Source organism: Catharus ustulatus, chromosome 12 (assembly GCF_009819885.2).
Source record: "Catharus ustulatus isolate bCatUst1 chromosome 12, bCatUst1.pri.v2, whole genome shotgun sequence".
In the NCBI taxonomy this organism is placed as follows: domain Eukaryota; kingdom Metazoa; phylum Chordata; class Aves; order Passeriformes; family Turdidae; genus Catharus; species Catharus ustulatus.
In genome coordinates, this window is record NC_046232.1 from 2,792,944 (window position 1) to 2,815,083 (window position 22,140).

At 54.1% G+C, this 22,140-nt stretch overlaps 3 protein-coding genes across 8 annotated transcripts in view; 2 read left to right on the forward strand and 1 right to left on the reverse strand.

Moving 5' to 3' along the window:
* The window catches only part of CSNK1G1 (casein kinase 1 gamma 1), a 108,491-nt gene extending 94,378 nt beyond the window's left edge, over positions 1–14,113 (forward strand). For 4 of the 5 annotated variants that reach the window (XM_033070641.2, XM_033070643.2, XM_033070642.2 and 1 more), the window contains exons 12-15: positions 1,262–1,369; positions 5,662–5,768; positions 7,931–7,954; positions 10,836–14,113. In XM_033070641.2, the coding sequence (XP_032926532.1) occupies positions 1,262–1,369; positions 5,662–5,768; positions 7,931–7,954; positions 10,836–10,890 (294 nt within the window). In that variant the 3' untranslated portion in view covers positions 10,891–14,113. The remainder of the gene's footprint in view (positions 1–1,261; positions 1,370–5,661; positions 5,769–7,930; positions 7,955–10,835) is intronic. The other variant, XM_033070645.2, reaches the window with a different exon arrangement.
* Positions 14,114–15,322: 1,209 nt separating this feature from the next.
* On the forward strand, positions 15,323–17,390 carry PPIB (peptidylprolyl isomerase B). Its single transcript, XM_033070592.2, has 5 exons — positions 15,323–15,571; positions 16,063–16,176; positions 16,302–16,395; positions 16,762–16,946; positions 17,060–17,390. Exons 1-5 carry the CDS (start codon positions 15,416–15,418, stop codon positions 17,180–17,182), a joined length of 672 nt encoding a protein of 223 aa, XP_032926483.1. The 5' UTR covers positions 15,323–15,415; the 3' UTR covers positions 17,183–17,390.
* Positions 17,391–17,571: 181 nt separating this feature from the next.
* Positions 17,572–21,780, reverse strand: SNX22 (sorting nexin 22). Of its 2 annotated transcripts, none has more exons than XM_033070594.1 (6): positions 21,706–21,780; positions 18,697–18,780; positions 18,521–18,625; positions 18,320–18,414; positions 18,106–18,179; positions 17,572–17,980 (listed from the first exon to the last, which is right to left on the reverse strand). In XM_033070594.1, the coding sequence occupies exons 1-6, from the start codon at positions 21,766–21,768 to the stop codon at positions 17,883–17,885; spliced, it is 519 nt and encodes a 172-aa protein (XP_032926485.1). In that variant the 5' UTR covers positions 21,769–21,780; the 3' UTR covers positions 17,572–17,882. The 2 variants fall into 2 exon arrangements, with proteins under 2 accessions (XP_032926485.1, XP_032926484.1); XM_033070593.1 differs by having other exon boundaries at positions 18,106–18,182.
* Between the last annotated feature and the right edge of the window lie 360 nt (positions 21,781–22,140).

The window sequence follows — 22,140 nt, forward strand, 5'->3', positions numbered from 1 at the left end:
TGAATTTTATTCTGAGGTTTCTGGAGTCTTTCTCTGGGTGCACATTCACTGTCCACAACCTGGATTTATTCACTGGAGCCTCTTGTTTCCTAGCCAAATCCATGGTGTCTCAACTGAGGCCTGAAGCCAACACAGATCTGTTTTTCCCACACTTCCCAGTGTTGGGAAGCATTCTTCCCACTGGTCAGTTGGGTTCAGGTGTGCTGAGATCCTCCTGGGTCTTAGGTGAGCACTGAATGTGTTGTCATCATAGCTGGGTGACTGTCTTGGTTTGAAAGACAGGTGTCTGCCAAGGAAAGTGTGAACCTCCCTTGGAATGGAAAAAATACAACCCCCTTCCCTCCAAATTACTGTAACTTTGAAATTAAGGGGCTTTCAGGCAAAGATATGGGAAAAGGTTTAACAATTCTTTACACCCTGTTCCCCCCAACTTAAATCTCCTGGTAACTTTGCCCTTCCCAAGAGAAAAGCCCTCAGGTAAGAGAGTAGCCAGCTGCACCCTTGCTCCTCCTCCAGATGGGACAAAATTCCATCAGGGAAAGAAACAAAAGGAAGAACCCTAACCCCCAACAGTGACTCACCAGAACTTCAAATGCAAAGTGATTCTTCTAATAAAACAAATGAAGTTCTAATAGTTTAAATAATCTGTTCATCTGTTGGGGGCAAAGGGGAAACTTGTTAGCCAAAGTTTCTTATCTACTTTTCTGCAGAAACTCAAAAAGCCCCCAGCCCTCTCTCCAGTCAAGCAGGTGAGGATGTTTCCTTCTGCACTCCACAGGTGAATCAGTGTGTGGAACTGCCTTTGGGTGAAATTTAATGTTTGGCTTTGATTTATGTTGCAAATTTTAGTTTAAAAAGATGTTTTTGAGGGAGGCTGAACTTGTGAATCCCATCTTGCTGCTGTGCCAAGTGCTCTGGTGTGTGTGGCCTGACAGACATAGTTAAATACTGTCAGTGTAATTGTGGATGTGCTGAAATCCACGGAAGTGAAGCTGTTGTAAAGGAATTATTTCCAGAATTGATCTTTCGCTTCATTCAGCAGCTAGAGGAGATGAAATCCACTCCTGCTGTGGATCACTGCAGCCACCATGGAAGTAAACAATGAGGTGCATTGGTAGAGGGGAATTTCAGCCCACCTAAAATGCAAATGCCTTGCTTTCTGCAAAGAAACTAACTCACTAACCAATACACCTTTATTTCTTCTCCTTATTCACCTTTTGCCCTCTCTTCTGTTTCTTTCATGCTCCTGAACTCTGAGTAGGCATCGTCGGATCGCAGAGGAGAGTGGGAGATCCAACCAAGCCGGCAGACAAATACCTCGTACTTGACATCTCATTTGGCTGCAGATCGACATGGAGGATCAGTGCAGGTACCTCTTCCTTTTGTTGTGTGCAGCCTTTGTGTTAAACCCCCTGAATTCTCCTGAAATTGCAGCAATGTTGTGGTCAGGAGAGCAATTTTACTGGTCCTGTCCGATGTGTCATGCTCGAGCCATGGTTTGGGAGGGACTCAAGCTGTGATGGCCAGCACCATGGCTTTTACTGTTAGAACAAAAAAATTTAAGCTGTTTTGAACCCAGATTTGTTAAACTGGAGACAGAAAGGAGTGGCATTAATAGGTCTGGTCTATAAAGTACCCTCTACCCTATCTTGGATGCAGTACAGGCAGCTGAAGTAGGATTTGTTGTACGTAGGCCCCATTAATGTTGGGAAAAGAACTGAACTGTCCCAAAGCAGATCACCACCAGTTTGAGGGCATGGTGAACACAAGGTGACTCTCCAGAGGGTTGCACTGGAAGGAGATGAGCAGAGGATGTGCAACAGACAATGCTGGAGTTGGCATTACTGGTGTTTTTAAATTCCTGAAAAATTCCTGTTGGTGAAGCCCTACCTGCCCTGGTTGTCACTCAGGCTCACTGAGGGACCTTCTGGCACTAAAGCCAGAGTGAGCTGGCTGGACAAGCTGGAGAGAAGGTGCAGGAGTCATCCAAGCAAATAACAACTCTGCTATCGCTGCACCTTTGGCATAGCTTTGCTGTGAGAGCTGGCTCTGCTGTAAGACACAACACCCTGAACACTGGCTCTGGTGAAATGGGAATTAGAGCTTGGAGCAGGACAGAGCTGAGCCAAGGAGACAGGTAGTGCACTGTCCCTAAGAAAAATGCAGATTAGGTTGACATTTTTACTTATTCCTGAAAAGTTGGGTTTAATGTGGTTTTGGCTTGATTCGCCACAATCCTCTTTAATTAATTTAAAGATACTTTACTGAGTTGAAGAGAAGCAAAGATAAGGAGGACCTGATGGATGTGTAGCTCTGCTCTCAGATGTGAGCAGAGAGTAAGCTGGAAAAGTGTCCAAGGTCAGGACTGGATGGGGTTTGGAGCAACCTGCTCTAGTGGAAGGTGTCCCTGCCCCTGTCAGGAGGTTGGATTAGATGAACTGTAAAGGTTCTTTCTGACACTGATGCCTAGAGGAGCTGGAATGGAGGCTATACACAGTTAAGGGGAATAAAATGGATATTTATGGAGAGGCCTTCAAAGGCCACACCCTGTCTGGATGGCTTCAAGATGGAAGTAAAAAAGAGCTTGGTCACAAGATCTTTATAGGTTTTAGTCCATTTGCATGCAAGAGTCAATTGTCCAATTAATAGTCTCAAATAATGAAGTTTCATCCTCCTTGCTTGCTTGCTTGCTGGCCCTCCTCTTTTCACGTTGTTTATGCCTGAAATTTGAAGAAATTATCCTTGAGTCTCCAGCTGGAATAGGACTGTTTGGTCTTCACCACCCAAGCACAATGGAAAAAGCACGCCCGAGCAGAGCAGAAAAACATAGAACTTGAGGCATCAACACAAACCATTCTGTGATTGTACAACTTCTGCACTCAGTACAGAGCAGATGTTTTTATTCATATTTTTTTATGTGAGTGTCCTGTTCCACAATAAAAGGGGGACTCAGGAAGGATTCTTTTGCTAGATTTCTCAAACAAAAATAAAGTGCCAACACAGCAATATTATATCCGAGGACTGTTCATTGATAAAAAAGGGTAAATGTTCCTACTAAGGGGGGAGACAAAAAGGAGCAGAGCGAGGAAAAAGAGAGAGGGGCAAAGAAACAGAAGACAGGGACGTTACCTGCAGTGTTATCACAAGAACCTCGGCTCTTAGCAGGTGGAGCATGCATGTTGCCAACTGTGGTGGGTTTGTGTAGCTCCTGTGGCGAGCTGGGTGCAATTTCCAAACACCAGCAGGCTGTGTGTTCTTTCCATCACTGGGAACAGGGTGCTGTGGCCATGGGTGCAGTCCTGGAGCAGCTGCAGGTTCCCAGGTTCAGGACTGATTGGCTGCTAGGAGAAGCTTCCCCAGGAACAGGGCTGCTAGCTCAATATGTCCAGCTCTTATAGCAGTCTTTCATGTCATGTGTAACATATGTTCAGGCATAAATAAAAATCAGATTTGCCCCTCTCAGTGAGGGGAATGTTTCCTTGTGACAGCAGCACTGAAACAGCCCTAGGTATTGGATGGGAAAGGTTGCAAACCTGAGCAGTTTACGAGCTCCTTGTGCCACTGTAAGCACTAAAATTCTGCTTATCTGCAGTTGAGAACAGGAAATGTGCTGTGTGTGGCTTCTAGGCTGCAGAGGCTGGAATTGTTCCTCATCAGACACCCCAGCTCATGCTGGACCTTGGCAGGTCAGCAGCTTCAAGTCACCATTCCCTTTAAGGCAGAATTTGCCTCATGAAAATGAAGTGGTAGCACATGAAAAGTGAGGAGGAAAATCAAAGCTTTTTGTAAAATGGAATTTAACAAGTAGCTGAACAAAGGTGGGAAGAGCCCTGGGAGCAATGCAATTAAGTGCCAGTGCTCTGCAAATCTGCATAGGAAGCATGGGGGTGTGGAGAACCCGGGGCAGCCCAGGAGTGATGAGTAAGGGAAGGGGTGAAGACCAAGGAGTTGTCACTCCAGGAGAGCTCTGAGCACCGTGTGAGCTGAGTTCTGACCTGTTCTGGCTGAGCCCAAGGGGCCTGGTTGGCAGAAACAGTAGGTCCTGGTAGGACTGAAGTCTTAAAAACTAACATAATGTGCTGACTAGGGGACATCTGCTCCAAGGGCTTCCTTCCCTTCATCTCTGGTGGTCTGATCATCCAGAGCCACCAGGAGTTCAGGGTACCACCCCTAACCCCCCACCATGGGAGATGCCTCCTCTTACCTTGTAGGAAGACTGAGAGGAGGAACAGGGCAGGGAAACCAGGCATCCTTACAGCTCTGGAGCCAAGAGCAGCTCCCAGTTTTCACAGCAAGGTGCAGGAGCCTGTGCTAACATGCAGGTGAAGCATGGAAGGGTTCACCAAATTTCATCCCATTGAGGATGCTTTGGGGGTTGTCATAGTAATGGGGCAGTGATAAGTTATTCAGATAATTACGTGGATGTCTTGGTTTGAATGACAGATGTCTGCCAAGGAAGGAGGGAAACCTCCCTTGGAATGGAAAACGTGACTCTCTTCCTTGTGAATTATTATAACTTTGAAATTAAGAGGTTTTCAGGCAAAGATGTGGGCAAAAGTTCAACAGCTCTTCAGTATTGTTCAGTATGTATATGTTTAACATAATGTATATGTATAACAAGGCAAACAAACAACAGCAACGGCAGCAACAACAAACAGAACCAGAAACTCAGTAACAGTCTTCTCTCAGCTGCAGGCACTTCCCCAGTTTTTCCCCTGAGGCACCCAAACAGATGGTGAGGGTCCTTTCCAGTGCAATCACATGTTAGTAAGGTCCCAGTTCAAAGGCTGCTCTTACCAGCAAAGGTTCAACCCCTGTAAGGAAGAAGCAGTACAGGGGTTGGACTCCACAGGGGCAGTGAATTCTCCTGGCGGTAGCAGCAACTCGACCGTTCCCCTCGATCTCAGAGAGCAAGGGAGTTGAGGCCAGCCTCTCAACATCCCCCCAGTCAAAATGTGGCAGTATCTCTGCCTTTCCCAAGAGATAATTTCCCAAGAGATAAAAGAGTAGCCAGCTGCATACTTTCCCCTCCTTGGCCACTTCTTTTGTCTCTTAAGTACTGGTCGTTATAGTCTCTTAGGCAAATTCCCTGAGAGAAAGAAAAATCGTAATCTCCAACAGTGGAGCTGCTGGTTATCCCTATAATGGAAAAGCTGGAGTGAGCAGTCATCACAGATGTGAGGCAAAAAGAGATGAGCGACTGTGTCAGTAGCTTTGAGGGGAGGACATAATTGGCAAAATTGGTTGTTTAAGGAACGAAACTTAAGGATTGAGGCTTCTCCCCATGGTACTGTCAGGCAGCAGGACTCAGCTGCTCACCTGTAAAAATGTCAGGAGAAAACAATCAGCATCATACAGCTCATGGATGTGGATAGGGCTGGCAGTCAGTGCTCACAGAGGGGCCTTATGTGCTGGGAACAGGTGTGTGAGTTAGGGAGCGCACACACACATAGACACAGACACACACACACACACACACATCCCTGCCTGCTGCTCTGCTTTGGCTGCTCCAGCCTGGAGACTCCAAGGCAGCCACAAAACTTGGCAGCCTCCTGAGAAGGTGCCAAGAGACAGGAGTAAATGGTTATTCATCAGATTTCCCATTCCCTCAGCAGCCTTTGCCAGGGAGCCTCACGAATGGGGTGTTCCTTTGTGTTGCAGGTGGTGAGCTCAACCAACGGGGAGCTGAACGTGGATGACCCAACAGGAGCACACTCCAACGCACCCATCACAGCGCAGGCGGAGGTGGAGGTGGTGGAGGAAGCTAAGTACGTTTGCTTTATAACAGGCTTTCCACTGGTTGGTCATTATCCTTCTCCTTGGAAGCGAGTGGGGACATTTTTCTTGTCAAAGTCCTCAATGCTCGTGTCCCATGCCCTTTTCCTTGCATATTGCTGCTTTTGTGCATGGTGCCTTCAGTGCTGCTGCTGCTGCTGCTGCTTCTCTTTGACACTTGTCATGCCTGGAGAACATAACTCTTACTCAGAGCATGCATTGCCAGATATACATTTCAGTAACACAGATACCAAAATACCAGGAGCTGATCTCAGGAATCCCGGTGAGCATCCCCCATTGCAGAGGGAGAACACGCTGTGCTCTCGTGAGCGTAGGAGTAGCTTGAGCACAGCTCAGCAAAGAGATCATTGGTCTGAGCTGTCGCTTCATTTCTGGCTGTGAGAGGTGGGTCCCAGGTATCCAGAGCAGCCTGGAAGTAAGTCTTGCAGGGATGGGTAGCTCTCCCTAGGGGTTCTCTAGGTCCAGCCCTGAGAAACTTGAGTGAGAATATTAGAAGCAACTTGTGGAGATGAAAGTGCTCCCTCTAAGCTGACCTCTCCTGTAGCTTGTGGTCAGATGTGAGAACTGCTGTCAGAGGTGCTGCTTTTGACCATTTTGACTCCTGTCCTGCATCTGGCACCATCACGTCACCTTTTGCACCTTCTCACTGCCTCTGAATGAAACCAGAACCTGTCACTGCAGAGTCACCACAGAGTTCTGGCGCTCCCCTAGCGAGGGGCCAATTGGCCCAGGGCTGCCTTTGAACTGGTCAGTTCTGGGATGTGGCCCAGCTGCCTGGTTATTATTTCACTGGGTGATATGGTGCCACTTGTCCCCCATTGTTTGCCTCAATCTTCGCGAGCACTTCTGTATGAAGAGAAAAAGTGGCAGGTGCAAGGAAGGGTGTATGGATGGAAAAGGTCCCTAGGTATGTCATCTGTGCTGGTTGTCCTGAAGGTATTCTTTTCTCTATTCCCCAATCCCTTGGGGATTGCACGTGTGTGGGATCTTGCTCACTGGTAGGTGGCCTGGCCTTGATCCCAGCAGCCACAGACACACCTTCTCCTCCCAGCCCAACAAGCCTCAGATTTGGTGCAGGCTCCTCATCAAGCTGGAAGGGTAGGGAAGATCTTGAAGAACAACTCCCAGAATGGGCAACATACCTCTTAGATATGGGTTGTGTGTCTGACAGAGACTACCAGTTTGGTATCATGGGCTCTGAAGGGGGTCCCCCCAGACATGTGGCTCCTAGGATGGGGCAAATTGTCACCCTCAACAGTTCTGATCCAACAACCCAATGTAAGGAAGAACCAGGAACATCTCCATCCTGTGTTTGTGCAGCAAGGCCAGGTCCAGCCCCCACTCTGTGTATAGGGGAGACATCAAGCCAGGTAGGAAGGAGCTGTGCCACCCAGGCCCTGTCCTACAGCACATGGAGCTGGTTTTGGAGGTGCTGGGAAGCAGAGCATAAGCTGGTTTGCACTGACAGAGTTGGAGTCTCTTGTAATTCCTCAGCATAGATTGCTTCATTCTGCTTGCCACAGGGAGGACTTTGTCCTTAAATCTCTGATCACAAATCCCCTCAGGCACACAAGAAGGGCAAAGGACTTTGGGATTCTGCTCTGCAGAAGAGGGTGCCAGAGAGACCTGGCAGGAGCTGCAGCTGGAGCTGGGCTCTGTGTTTTGAGATGATGTGCAGTAGTGGGATGGGCTTTCCCTGGCACTCCACGGGCAGAGCCGTGCCAATGCTTCTGCTTGGGAGTGTGCTGGAGAAAAGCTCTGGATTCTGGCAGTGGGTGTTGCTGGAGGGCAGGTCTCAGGTGTAAATCCATCATCAGGCCCTTCTGCTGCTGGAGCTGCAGGGGACAAGAGCTGATGGTGACCCAGAGTCCCTTTCTGATCCCAGCTCCAGATAAGAACCTGAGGGGTCTGGTGCCTCCGTGGAAAATGGGTGTTTGTCAGAGGCCTTGCTGCCATGGAAGAGGTGGCAAGGACAGAGTGGTGTGAGTGCTGGGGCGGGCGGCGGGCAGGCCTGGTGTGTGTCTGCCGCTCTGCACTGCATGTTTGCATGGCTGCAGTGACTCGCTTCCATCCCACCTCTGTGAACTAATCGCTCTTTCTTCCTTTCTGTGTTTTTTCTCTATACTCTCTGTAGCTGCCTGAAAATGCTCAACTTGTGGTGAGTCCCTCTCTCCAGTCCACATGCAAGGGGGAGCGGACCAGACTAGACTGGGGTTGGCAAAACCAAACCCACCAAACACTAAAAAGGCACAAAGTCAAAGCCAACCCAGAGCTGTTTTGATTTTAGGACCATTTGCACTATCGGGGAGGGCATGGGCTGTGTGTGACCGGCCACACTAGGCTGAGGGATTCGGCTGATCTCTGAACGAATGGATGCAAAATCAGATTTTAATCCTTTCCTATTTGGCTTTCCATCTCCCCCAAACGTCTACGTCCGCAAGCAGATGATGCCTGATGGAGTTGGGCAGAGTCGGGCCTAGGCTGGCTGAGCCTCTTGCGGGAATTCCTCACGCAGATGGTTACAAAGGAAAAACCCTGCACTAACTGTTGAGGAGAGATGCTTCCTTGGAAGGTCTCATCTTGGAGAAGCATAGGCCAGAGAGGGTGGAAGGTCAAGGCCAGGGAGTTCTCATTAGTGACAGAGCCCCTACTCAGAGAGGGTAGGTGGGAGGTGGCTCCTTTCCAGCCAGCTGAGGTGTAGGTGAATGGGCTTCTCCAGGAAAGAAGGGGTGGAAAGGTTGGGATTAGTACTGGTCCAAGCCCACCTTGGGGCTTTATCAGGGTTTTGAAGCTGCAGCTGTAGTGTCCTAGTCTCAGGTTGTCCCAGGAGGTGCCTCTTGGGGAAACCACCTACCCAGTAAGTAAAAGACCAAGCAGACACTCAGATGAGTTTGTAGGTTCCAGGGTAGGCTGATGATTGGAAATTGCCATAGAGTGAGGGGACCAAGCCCATGTGTGGCGAGGAGTGTCCTTGTTGGATGGGAGACTGACTCTGCCCTGCTCTCCATAGGCATCGCCTCCAATATCTCTGGCACCTCTGGCTTCTCTGTATGTCGTAGTCTGGGGCTGTTTTCTTGGGCATCATCTGCATGCAGAGAGATCACATTCTGTAACTGTCAGCCTGCCTTATCCTTTTATTTTGGTGTTTTGCCTTTGCCTGTCTGAACTGCCAGGACTTCCTTTCCTGAACCCTTCCCTGGACCTCTGAGTAAGAGCCTAAAAAGACAGTTACAAGGAGTCAGTCAGCTCCTTTTATTCAGTGCCCAAGGAGCTGAGTGCTGCTCAGCCCCTTCTTCCCTTACCTGCTGCATGCAAAACCATCACTCATGCATCCTCCATCCTCTCCCTGTGACGTCTCCCTTGCTCACCATGGCAGAAGCCATGAAGGAAGGTGGCTACTGTGGGAGAGAAATACTGCAACAGGCTAAAGCAGGAGATGGGGGCAAGATGGCACGGGACAACAGAATGCCAGAGCAGTCCTGGGGCAGGGGTTCCAGCCTGGGAGGGGGTGCTGAGGTGCCAGACAAACACCTCAGGATGGATGGGCAGCAATGGAGGCATCACTTGACCTGCAAGGACAAGGGCTTTGCATTTCTCCTCACCACCACCAAACTGGGCCTGATCAGGAGCCTAGAGACAAACCATGGACATCAGTCTGTGCAGTGGGAGGGGTCCCTCCTCCTGGGAGCTCTCCATGTCACAGGGAGAGTTGATTGTTCTGCCAAGTAGTCGATCTGTGCTGGCAGGCTCAGCTCACAGCAGATTGTGCTCACCCATCGCTTTTGCACCCCAGAGTAAGGCTTGTGCACCCAGGGACAAGCATCTGGGTGAGAGTTCCTCCAGCTATGAGAGGATAGGTGTGTAAAGCTGACATTACAGTGAAAAATAGTTTGGAGAAGATGTTAGAGTGGTTTGGAATGTTTTTAACCTGCAACAGATGGTTATAGGAAAAAATGGTCTTTGCATCCTCATGTTTGCCTGCCAGAGCTCAGGGAGCACTTGAACAACACTTTCAGGCACATGGTTAGATTCTTGGGGTGTCCTGTGCAGAGCTCGGAGTTGGACTCGATGATCCTTGTGGGTCTCTTCCAACTCAGGATTTTCTAAGACTCAGTGGTCTACTCTGGTCGCTTATCCAGGCATCCCTTCCAGCAGCCTGAAAGAGCAGTCTTCCAGCATCACCCGGGCTTCTCAGGGGACGGCTGTCCCAGCAGATGGAGAAAGACACATAGCTTGGGAAAACTCACACAGATGTGCAGAGCATTCCTGACAGTGGGCTGAGGGTAATTCAATGCCAAGTAATCCTGTAGGAAGCCAGGAGGAGTATAGGATCTGGATGACTACTCCCAGTGTATCCCACCGCTCCTCACGGTTTAGCTGTGTTGGGCGTTGCTTCCCCCACCTCAGCCTCCACTCTCCATCCTTGCTTCCCCTGATCCTGTGCACCACCCTCACATCAGATGGGGGAAGAAGAAGGGGTTCTGCATCCTGATACTGAGTGATCGATCCAAGGTGCAAGCTCTGGTTATCGTGAAAGGTTCAGTAAAGAAACCTGGTCCCTGAGCTGAGGTCTCTTTGGAACTTGTTTTTTTTTAGTGAACAGTGTGAAAACCATGTGTCTCGTGGCTGGGAAAAGCAGCCAGAGCTCACCATCCCAGTCCACTTCCTCTGGGGTGGGACAGAGGGAGTGGAGCACCTGGGTTTGTGTTTTACTGCTTTCCCAGATGGCTCCTTGTGTTCCAGCCCGGGAGGGAGAAGCCCTGCCGAGAGGGAGAAGCACGGCCGGCTCTCTGGGGCCTGGCAGTGGGACACTGCACATAACTGTGTCTGGTCTCCCAGCCCGGGCTGGTGGTGTCACCAGCACCTGCCCCCCATCCCTGCAGTGTGGTGGGGCCCGGCCAGGCAGGCAGAGATGCTGTTGCATGAGAACAAGTGGGGCAATGGTGGGGACATCATGGGGACATTACGGACACATCACGGGGACATCACAGGCTGCCAGGCAAGGGGCTGACTGTCCCTCCTTGTCCTTTGTGCCCTAGGTGCTGCTGCTTCTTTAAGAGGAAACGGAAGAAGACGGCTCAGCGTCACAAGTGACCGGTGCCTCCTGGGCCTTGCAGGAACCACCACGCCTGCAGCTCCTGCCCTGTCTCACTGGAAGGGGCTTCTCTTTAGGAGGGAGGAGGAGGAGGCATAGGAGGAAGAGAGAAAAACGAAAACAAACAAAAAAAAAATCCAAGTGACATTTTAAACCAAAAAGAGAAGAAAACGTTCCAAAACAAACCACTCTGGGGTAGATCTGCTGAATGGTCTCCCTCATTCACTCCAAGCCTGAAGCTCCTTTTGGGACCAGGACTGTGGCTGGCTCAGGTCTTGGTCGCCCTGGGAGGGGGGCTGGCTGGCTGACCCACCTTCCTGTTGTTTACGGCGAAGGCATCGCGTTGATGCAAACCTGAGGACTGTGCTTAGTTCCTGCTCACTTTCCTCCCCTCCCTCCCCTGCACTCTGTTCCTCTGTCCTCCCTCCTTAATTAAGTGAAGAAATTCCATAGACTCAATTGGCTGCGGAGAGGGCAGGAGGATGCGGGTAGGAGAAGGGCCTGACTGCTGCAGCAGGAAGAGACAGGTTCTCTCTGTGGCTCCTTGGGAACAGTTACACTGTAATGTGCAAGCTGTGAGAAATTTGCAATCTACTGTTCCAGTTAGGGGTTTTTTTCTGGCTCCCTTGACACCTCCCTCCTCTGACAGTAACAGAGCAGTGTGGATTGTTTTAAAGAAGCTGACGTCGTTGCACTTTTTATTATTTTTAGCATTTACAGATGCACATTGTATCTGTGGATCTCTGCATGGCCATGCCAGTACAGGCAGACATCCAGCGAGGAGGATGGTGGGGTGCACGGAAATGCCCTTGAGTGGGGATGTCCACAACCCTCGTGCCAGTCTGGGGCTCCTGACGCCCACCTTGGGCCGCGCGCTGAGGAAAGCATACTTGAATTTCCAATCACCCTTCCTAGCTGCCAGTGAATGTCCTTTCCATGGTTTCCTACACCATGCCTGACCCAGCTGGCGGGGGGACACAAGGCTGATGCCCAGCGCAGGCTGGAGGGAGCAGCATGGACTTTGCCAAGCTGGAGAAATTTGTGCTGGTTTAAAAGGTAGATCAGGATTGAGGTTCCTGAGAAACAGCCATTTCCTGAAGCGTGGGCATTTCTTGGTGTGGGTGGCCAGGCAGCCTTCCTAAATCCCTCCTTGGGGTGGTTGGGAACCTTCTGCAAGAACATATTAGTGGGAGCAAAGCATCCCCAGCAGGGGAAAGGATACTTCATGCCTTAACACTGATCCCATCTCCCGATGGTCAGATAGGTTTGACTGGAATCGCCTTCACATCCTCTCTGTGAGCATGGAGCAGGTGCAAGTCCGCCCACACCATCCCACCCCCAGAGCAGCCACGGTTCTCCTGCACCACTTTGAGCAAAACCAGTATCAAGGAAAGGGCTTGGGGTGCTTTGCACACCCAGAAAAACAGTAAAATCTTGCATCCAACTTCAGCATTTCCCAAATTGGAGGAGATGAGGCTGCCAGTGGTTACTGAAGAGGTAGCAAGGCTATGAGAGAACTTGAGCAGCTTTGGGGAGATTATAAGTAAATTTGTTCAACTTTGTCTTTCCATGTGTGACACCAGATCAGGCTGGAATGGTTCACTTGTCATAAACTTGGGCCTGGCTTACCCCAAAATCCTGGAGAGCATGAAGGGAGGAAAAAGAGAGACTATAAACAATCGTTTATTCGATTTGTTGCTAATCTGTGTAGGTTGGAGTTCACAGAGCAACATTGCCAGGGGGTTCAGTTTCCCTGGCTGGGTAGGAGCAGGCTTAGAGGGGCAGAAGATCAGCCTGGGCAGTGAGCTCTGGGCTTGCTCTTCATGCATTCCTGAGTCAGGCAGACACTGGTGTGGTCCCAGGGTAGAAAAGCCTCCCTGCTGGCTGGGATCCCTGCAGGGCATCTCTTCTCCACTCTCTGCTGCCTTCTCTCCATGCCTTATCCCAATGAGCACGATGGAGGTGCAGAGCCCGTGGCTCAGGCATGCACGTCCTTCCCCCTCAGCAAAGCGCTTTCCTGCAGCCGGGCCTTGGGCCGGGACAAGAGGAGGGCAGGAAGGTCACCTCCCACCTCCCACAGGCACATGACAGGCGTGCGGCCCCGTCCCCTCCTGCCACAGGGAGGACACAGCCATGGGCACATACCACCTTTCCGTTTTTTCCAAACTCCTCTGCTGCCAGTGGCTCCCAGAAGCTGCGTCTCTGGCACAGGTATTCCTCTCTGCTGTAGGAAACCATGGTTTGGCATCTTGGGAGGGGGGTCCAGGGGCACAGGCGCTCCCCGGGGAGCCGCCTTGGCTGCTGGAGCTGGGCCCTGAGACGCTTCTGTTGCTGCCCTCCCAAGCCCCACTAAGTGCCTGTCACCAGAACTCAATTCCTTCTGCATCTCCTGCCGTGTTTGGTCATTCCTCGCTGCCTCTACTCAAGGAGCAGCTTGTAGTTGCAGCATATGTAAGTGTTTGCAGGGAGAGGGAGGGTGGGGGGGGGAAGGGGCCATCTCAACAGGTTTTATTTCTAAATGTTTTTGGTTTCTTTTGTTCCGTTGTTTTTTTTGAGGTTTGTTTTTTGTTTGGGTTTTTTTTTAAGTGAATGTATTTGATCGTTTAGAAACTTTCCTGACCTTGTTTTTAAGTGGGTTGCTTTGAAAGCTGTTTCATGGTGACCCACTACAGCTTCTCTCTGGAGATACGGTGTTCTTTTAATCCTACAATGATGTGTTTGTAGGGGAGGATTGTCCCCCCACGGCATGCTGGTAATGCTCACTTGTACCAAGCCCTCTTGCACTATAATCGTACGGTGGACTCTTAAAAAAAAAAAAAAAAAGGGCAAAGATGTGGGGTGGCTTTTTAACAAACATTTTTTTAAAAAATTCAATAAAGCAGGTTATCAGCAAGTCCTGTGCTTGAGGGAACCGCTGTCCCCAGGGAGCTGTGAGGTGACAAGGAGGTGCAGCCAGACTGAGCCAGCCATGCTGTGGTAGGATGTAGGGCATTAACCTGAGCAATCCCTCCTCTCCTTGCTGGGAGCGGTCGGCAGCCAGGAGACCCCAGGCAAGGGGAGGGCTCTTGGGGGCTCCCGGTGCAGGTGCCTCTGATGCGGCTCTTGGCCCACCAATGTTGCGATGCAGTCTTTTGAGGTATCAAGTGAGATGATTTTTTTTTTTTTCAATAAAACATTGCACTGCTGCATTGTTCTCCATTAATAGAAGTATTTATTACCTCAGCCTGACTGTGGCACTTGTGTTTTGTCTTCCTTTGGCTCTACTGGACACTTGTGTCACCCTGTGCTCCCCTTGGAGGGGACAGCCGTGGGTGGGACCTTCTCAACACTTTGTGCTTTACAGCCATGGGCAGTTCAGCCCTACAGAGTTCAGCCAAGGCACGGTGGCACTGATTTCCCTTCTCCCTGAACATATTGCCTCTTCAGCCATCCTGGAATGCAGGATACCTTGTCCTGAGGCAGCCCATGAGAAGGGACCGTAAGGAGAGGGGTACTGGGACCTGTCTTCCTGGCAAAGCTGTGGGATAAAAACTGAAGGAAGGAGTGAGAGAAGCCACAATTCCTCTTAAATACCAGGAGAGGCTAGGCTGGAAGCACACAGGGTTTTCTGTGGTGTTGCAGATGTCTATGTTCAGCTAAGCACCATCACTGAAGGTGTCATTGCCCATGGCAGGGGTTAGACTTGTAAGGTCCCTTTGAACCCAGCTCGGTCTGTGATTGCAGATCAGGGAGATATTAGAACATGTGGGAATTAGGTTTTCATCCAGCCTGGGTCAGTGTCAATCCCCAAAAAGATAAATCTCAGAGGTGGAGATGTGGGTTCCAAGGGTTAGAGAGGGAACCTTTGAGGTCCCCACGTGCCCCCAAATTTTTGGGGAAATGAAAGCTCATGCTCAAAATGGTTCATTTAAGACTGGGAATTAGCGGAGGAAATGTCACACGGGAAATCATAGTGTGGAGCAGGTTCCGAGCGTGGGAACATTTCGGTTCAGGTGCAGGTGTCTGAGTGGGTGAAGTGCCAGCTGTTCTCAAAGGTGGTTTGGCTCTCGGGTGGCATTTCTTCAACGCGGCTGCTCACACATTGACCCGCAACCATTCAGTTCGCCGGGGGCTCGGCCTGTCCTGCGAGCGGTCACCGGCTTCGGGCGCTCCATGTCCCCTGCCCCGGGGGCCGCGGCTGCTGCAGCGCACGTGCACGGGCCCGCAGCACAAAGCACAATACCAGCGACACGCCACAACAACAACCCCGGCGTGCCTCAGCCCCCGCCCTCCGGCCGCGTCCCTCGTTGCCCGCCCCTCTCCCTCAGCGCTCAATCAGCGCGGCCTGCGCTTGGATTGGCAGCGCCGTGGCCGCCCCGCGAGGGGCAACGTGGCACACGCCTGCGCCCGGCCTTGCCGGAAGGTGCTGCTTTCCCCCCCCCGTGACCGCGGTTGGTCGCGCCCAGACGGGCGGAGCGAGCCGGCGCGCGGCGCGGGCGGTACCAAGACGCGGCGCGGGCGGGGGTGCGCGGCGGGCGTGGCCGGATGCCGGCGGCGCGGCGGGCGCTGTGGCCGGGCTGCGAGCGGCGCAGGATGAAGGTGTTGGTGGCGGCGGCGGCGCTGGGCGCGGCCCTCCTGCTCCTGCTGCCCGCAGCCTCCCGCGCCGACGAGCGCAAGAAGGGACCCAAGGTCACCGCCAAGGTCGGGGGGGACCGAGGCGGGGCCGGCGGGGGGGGGGACTGGGAAAGAGTCCGTGTGGGGGGAGCCCGCATGGGGCGGGGGAGAGCTGGGGAAGGGGAATTGGGGTGAGGGGCCCTGGCTGGGCTGGAGGGGGCTGGGCTGGAGGGGGCCCAGACGGGGAGGGTGGGATAAGGCCGTGAGGAAGGGAGGGTCCAGCCCGGGGGGGTCGGGGGCCCTGGAAGTGGGGAGGAGGCCTGGGGACAGCTTGGCCCAGCCCTGGGGAGGCTGACGGGGGGGTCTGGGCTGAAGGCCTGGCTTCGGGGGCAGCGAGCTGGGGTGAGGGGTTAGGCTGCTACGGGAGATGCAGGCAGGAAAATGGGCACCAACCTCACCTAGTGAGGTTTTGGGCCTGGTTGGAGTTGGTGAGTTGGAGTTTGGGGGGTGGGTTGGTCTAGCAAGGTGAGTCTGGATCCCCTGATTCCCTCCCAACCTCTCTCTACCCCTCCTCCAAGGTCTTCTTCGACCTGCGGATTGGTGAGGAGGATGTGGGCCGTGTTGTCATCGGACTCTTTGGCAAAACAGTGCCCAAGACGGTGGAGAACTTCATGGCCTTGGCCACCGGAGAGGTGAGGGGCCCTGGGCCTCACCTGCCTCAGCTCGGGTCCTGCTTGGGGCCCTGGGGCAGCACTGGGGCCACAGAGCTCTGGTCTGTCCCTTCACCTCACTCCCTCTTCTCCCTCCACACCCCCAGAAAGGATTTGGTTTCAAAGGCAGCAAGTTCCACCGTGTGATCAAAGACTTCATGATCCAGGGAGGAGACTTCACCCGTGGCGATGGCACTGGAGGTAACATGGAAAATCCAAGCCACTGACTTGGACTGAGACAGTGGCTACAATTCCAACCACTGTAGGGTCCTAGGACCAGTGTAAAGCTGGAGCTTGGTGGTAACAAGTGGGTATGGAGCTCACAAAGCCATGGCCGTGGAACAGAGCTGAGTGCTGGGAGCCTCTTGCTCTGGTCCTTTGGCATGAGGCCCCTGCCCAGCTCCTGGGGCGCTTCCAGCTCCCTGCAGCAGCCCATGCTAATGTATCCCTGCAGCATCAGTGCTAGGGCCTGCTCTGGAATTGCTTGTTCCCCCACCCAGATTGTGTTGGAGCTACCACCACCATCACTGACCTATTCGACTATGGCCTTTTTGTCCCCACCTTTAGGAAAAAGCATCTACGGGGACCGTTTCCCTGACGAGAACTTCAAGCTGAAGCATTATGGGCCAGGCTGGGTGAGCATGGCCAACGCCGGCAAGGACACCAACGGCTCCCAGTTCTTCATCACCACTGTGAAGACGCCGTGGCTGGACGGGAAGCACGTGGTGTTTGGGAAAGTGCTGGAGGGCATGGTGAGGAATGAGAGAGGGAAAGGGGTTGGTGCTCTGGGGAGAACAGGACCAGGCAGGCTTTGGCCAAGCTGGCTCTGCCCCTGTGTCTCACTCTCACATTCTGCTCCACCCAGGACGTGGTGCGGAAGGTGGAGAACACAAAGACAGACAGCCGGGACAAGCCTCTCAAGGATGTCACCATCATCGACTGTGGCACCATCGAGGTGGAGAAGCCGTTTGCCATCGCCAAAGAGTGAGGGGACCAGGCCCTGCTGGGCTGTGAGGGGCTGTGGAATGGGGGCTGCCACGCTTCCTGTACCCTGGGACCACTGCATCCTGCTGTGTCCTAGAGCCTGGCCCCTCTCCGTGTTGCCTCCCAGACAGTGGGATGGGGCATAGGCTGTTCTTCCATCATTTTTGTAAGAAGCACACGCACCAATAAATGTGACCAATGTGTTTTTTAAAGAGCTGCCTAGCCTGCCGTTAGAGGGGTGCAGATCACTCTGCATCCCTCACCCAGATGTACCCCTCAACCTTCCAGCCCCCCTTCAACCTTCCTTCTTCCACATCTCATCCAGCTGGGAGCAGTGCCACAGTTGGCCCTGAGTTTGCTTTGCAGAATTCCACAGCACAGCACTTTGCCACTCAAATTGAGGAGATTTATTGCACCAAAGCCTGGATGCAGAGAGGATTTCCAGCACCATTCAGCATCCAGAGGCTTGTACTGCAAGCCCAAAACAGCAGGGGAGAAAGGCAGAACTCCTGCTCTGCCAACAAAAGGCACTTTGCGTGGTGGTGGGAGAGCAGTTCCCAACTTCCCTTTGCCTTCTCCCCCTGTGCCCTTGGGTCATCTCACCCTTTCCCTGTTCCAGCTCAGCAGAAAGGAGTTTGTTTCACCACAAGGATCTTTTCCTCACCACTGCATCCCTGGGTGCTGGGTGGGTGTCTGGGAACTCGTCATTCCAGAGGCTCAGGGTGCTTCCTGCTGGGGACGCAGCTCAGGGGGAGGTAGAGGCCCTGCAGGACCCCTCTGAGGACGGTGTTAGGGAGCAAGTCTGCAAGGAAATGGGGGGCTGTAATAGCTTGTTCCCTCCTGGGCCCCATTAAAGAAGTATCTCTGTGGGGCCCAGAAAAGCCTTTTGGAGGTTTTGGAGACCTGTTCCATGGCCCTGCTCCTTACCAGTGCCGTGTGGCCGCACGTAGGGATCCGAGCAGAAGCTGACAATGGGGCGCTGGGAGGGCAGGAATCTGGTGCTGCTGTGGAAGAGAGGACATCAGCCCTCGGCCTGCCCCCACCATCCTCAACCCCATATACTCAGGGAGCCTAACACAGGGCAGGGCAACAATCCCGGTGTTAGGTAAGATAATCCTGGTGCTGGAAGTCATCTACTCACGGAGGGCTGCTGGCCTTGGGGTTCTGCTGGCACTGCCGCACCTTCAGGAAGTCCAGGACGTCCTGAGGCAGCTCCTTGTTGTGGCACAGCACACCCTACAATGCCTCAGGGGGGTCAGCACCCCAAAAACCCATTTCAAGCCCACCACCATGTGTTTCTCACCCCAAAAAATCCACCCTGAACCTGCCGTACACTCCTCACCTGCAGGTAGACCTCCAGGCCCTGCCGGCGCTGCTCCAGCACTTTGGGCATCCAGTTGGGAACATGGCGTGGGGGAAAGTCGGGGACCTTGCAGATCTTCTTGATCTGAGGAAGAGTGCAGGGGTATCAGGCCAGGCCTCCCATGTCCCCTTCCTGCAGAGCTAGGGGGGTCTTACCCGCTTGTGCAGTGCCTGGAACTCACTGTAGCGCTTGGTCACTGTGTGCCGCCGGCCATTACACAGCACCTCCACCTGGAACAGCTGCAATGGGAACAGGTGTCCTCCTCGTCAGCCCCAGCCTCACCATCCTTGTTGCTCTCGCTATCTTCATCATCCTCACCATCCCTCATCAGCTCCAGCCTCATCATCTTCCCCATTCCCATTGTCCTCATAATCCTCACCACCTTCACCATCCTCACCAGCCCCAGCCTCAGCACCCCCACCATCCTTATCACCATCTTCATCATCCTCATCATACTCATCAGCCTCACCATCCTTATCAGCCTCCCAGAGGAGGTAGGAGCCACTAACTCACAGACCTGGGAAGGGCACTTGGGACACTCCACCCCCATTTCTCTAGGACAGGCAGAGACCCCCAAAACCCCCATGGCCAATGGGGACACCATGGGACCAGGCAGGACTCCCAAACGCAGATGGGACACAATTCTCCCCTCCTGATGGGAACACAGCAAGGTGTGACAACCCAACCCCCACCAAACCCTGCCAGACAGTTGGGACCCTGGAGCTGGCAGGGAGCCCCAACAACCTGGGGTGTGCAGGGACACCAGGAAGGGGCACCTGGGGACCTCAAACCAACAGGACAGAGGGAGACAACCCATCTTTCCCCAAGGCAGGTGAGGCCCCCTACCTAGGGATAGTCATGCATCTCCACCCTCCTGAGGAAGGCAGGAGAACCCCTTCTTTCCCCAGATAGCCAGAGGAAACCCCCAGATCAGGGGTTCCCCCAACTTCACTCCCCAGCCCCGTGGGCACATCAGGCCAGGGACAGCACCTGTTTTCAAGGGTGGGGCCCTGAGGCACCTCCATCCCACAGTGACACAGCAAACCCCACAGGCCAAGGTAGAAGGGCAGAGGACCCACCTCAGAAAGGAGCCCTGTGGGGATCTCTGCCCAGCACCCCTGGGCCAGGGACCCCCATCCCCAGCTCTTCAAGGGCTTTGTATCCCTCTTGCCAGAAAGGGATCCATGAGGACAGTTAGGGCCCTCAGTCAGGGCCCTCTCTTCCTCAGGGGAGATGGTCCCATCTGCCCCTCTCTCTCCCCTGCCTCCTCACTCGCCTGGATAGTTGGGACCCCTGGGAGGAGGTAAGGGCTGCTGGGCACGCCCCCCCGCCCTTGGAGGATGTCGGGACATCCTGGTGGGCACATTAAGACCTCCACACCCTCCAGGGCAAGCAGGCATCCTCCCAGCCCAGAGCAGAGGACGTACCCAGAGGCAGATAGAGACCCAACAACACCCTGGGGCCAGGGGGCATTCTTGCCCTTCCAGGTGTGAAGAGTGCTCTGACAGGGACGCTTCAGGGGCACTTGGCTCCTGCACTCCTGGGGGAAGGACACATTCCCATCCTGGGTACACAGGGATATGACAAGGATCCCCTGGGAACAGAGGAAACACCCCGTGCCAGTGATGCCCCTTCCCCACCACCCCTTCCAGGGGTGGAGGGTCACTGCCTATCCCTTCCTCTAGTCTCAGCAGGGATCCTCTGGATGCAGGTAGGGACAGCCACTCCTGGGCATTTGGGGACATCTCACCCCCAGAACAGATGTGGGACACAGACCCCTTGGGCAGATGGGAGCACCCAGGGATAGACAGGGACTCTGTAACCCTATGGGGTCAGAAGGGATTCCCAGGATAGAGGAACACCCCAATACCAAGGACAGAGGGTGGCCCCTGGGCTACCCCTGGGACAAGTGGGGTTCCCCAGTTACACTTGAGGACCATCAGTCCCTGATGCACAAGGTCAGAGATACCCTCCCGGCCAGGTGGGGACCCCGTGGGAGTGACAAGAACCCCAGGGCAGGCAGGGGCAAGTGGAAACACCCCCGGGATGTCGGGACCCTTAGGGCAAGAGGAAAGCTGCAGGACACGCTCCCGATTTCAAGGGCAGAAGGCGCCCCTGGCAGGGACCCAGGGCAGGCAGAGACCCCTGGAGGAGAGTGGGGACGACCCAAGGATACTTGGGGACCTCCAACCCTTAAGACTGGGACATTTCAGGGGGGGTCTCCTGGGAAAACGAGGGGATCTTCAGTCCCAGAGCAGGTGGGGCAGCCCAAGGAAGGAAGGGAACCCCCAACCATGGGAGCTCCAGGGAACCTCTCCCCCTTCCAAAAGTAGAGGATCTGTGCTCCCACCGGCTGGGACTCTCCAGGGACAGGCAGAGCCTTCCACCCCCATGGCCCTCCCCCAGGGAAATAATCTCACCGTGCCCATGCCCCCCCATCCCCTCCTTCAAGGGCAATGGGTCCCTGTGGGGAACCTCCGCCTGGAACCCCTGGGTGAGGAGCCAGACCCTGTGTCTGTCAGGGACTCTCCCAGGGGTATTTGGGGTCCTCCAGCGGCAGGGCCAGGGACACCCCCCCCACTCCGGGAACAGATGGCAGTAGTAGGGGATGAACAGGACACGGGGGAGATGACACACGCAGAGCCCTCCAGCCCCTGGGTTAGGGTGGCAGTAACCGCCGGGCAGGGAGAGATCACTGGGGAGCGGCAGAAACCTCAATCCCCACAGCGAGCAGGGACAGGGGCAGGCAGGATCCCGCACACCCGGGACCAGAGACACCCTCTCTCAAACACAGTCTGCCACCGGCAGGACCCCCCTAGGGACAGGCAGCGAGTTCTACTCCCCGGGCACCTGGAAGACGGCTGGAGCAGAAGGAGACAAATCCCCCCCGCTGGAGCATAGGGTGACGCTCCCGTGGGAACTTCGGGGCCTCCAGTCCTCGGGCAGCTGGGACCCTCCGAGAGCAGGGACACCTCCCCACCGGCAGGGACCCCTGGGGAAAGGCAGGACCTGCACTCCCGGGCGGGGTGGGGGACGCTTGGGGTCAACTGGCGACCTCCAGTTGCCGGGGCAGAAGGAGACACCCTCGTTCATCCTTCCCTGTAGGAGCCAAACACCCTCCCCGCGGCAGGGGGACCCGAGCCCCGCACAGCCCCGTCCCTCACCGTGTGCGCCCGGTCGGGGCTGCGCGCAGCCGGGGGCTCCGCGACGATGGAGACGGCGATCATGGCCCGGGGCACGGCGGGGCCGCGGGCGGGAGAGGCCGGGGAGGGACCGCCCCTGGCGGGGACACGGGCCCCCAACACCCCAGGGACGAGTCTGCGGCCCCAGTCCAGCACAGGGGGAAGGACTAGCAGAGACGCCGCAGGGACCCGGTTTACAAGGATAAGGGGAAAAGAAAGAGGGAAGTCAGCCCAAGTTGCCTTTTCTCTTTTTAACGCAGAAAGGGTATCGGTTTTGATAACAATGCACACGCGAGGCTGGGGAGGGGGGAAGGGGCAAAACCTACCCCCGATACGGGTGGGGGTAGGAGCACCACGCCCCTAAGAGCTCTGCCATGGGTTTATGGGGAATGCCACAAAGTGAGATTTGCTATAGAG

Bases quoted from the DNA above. Each gene is read 5' to 3' on its own strand.
- PPIB (XM_033070592.2), top strand. From the start codon at position 15,416: ATGCCGGCGGCGCGGCGGGCGCTGTGGCCGGGCTGCGAGCGGCGCAGG. The intron at 15,572-16,062 runs GTCGGGGGGGAC...CCCTCCTCCAAG, and splicing joins GACCCAAGGTCACCGCCAAG to GTCTTCTTCGACCTGCGGAT. The intron at 16,947-17,059 runs GTGAGGAATGAG...TGCTCCACCCAG, and splicing joins GGAAAGTGCTGGAGGGCATG to GACGTGGTGCGGAAGGTGGA.
- SNX22 (XM_033070593.1), bottom strand. From the start codon at position 21,768: ATGATCGCCGTCTCCATCGTCGCGGAGCCCCCGGCTGCGCGCAGCCCC. The intron at 18,626-18,696 runs GTAAGACCCCCC...ACTCTTCCTCAG, and splicing joins TCCAGGCACTGCACAAGCGG to ATCAAGAAGATCTGCAAGGT. The intron at 18,183-18,319 runs GTGAGTAGATGA...TCTCTTCCACAG, and splicing joins CCCAAGGCCAGCAGCCCTCC to CAGCACCAGATTCCTGCCCT.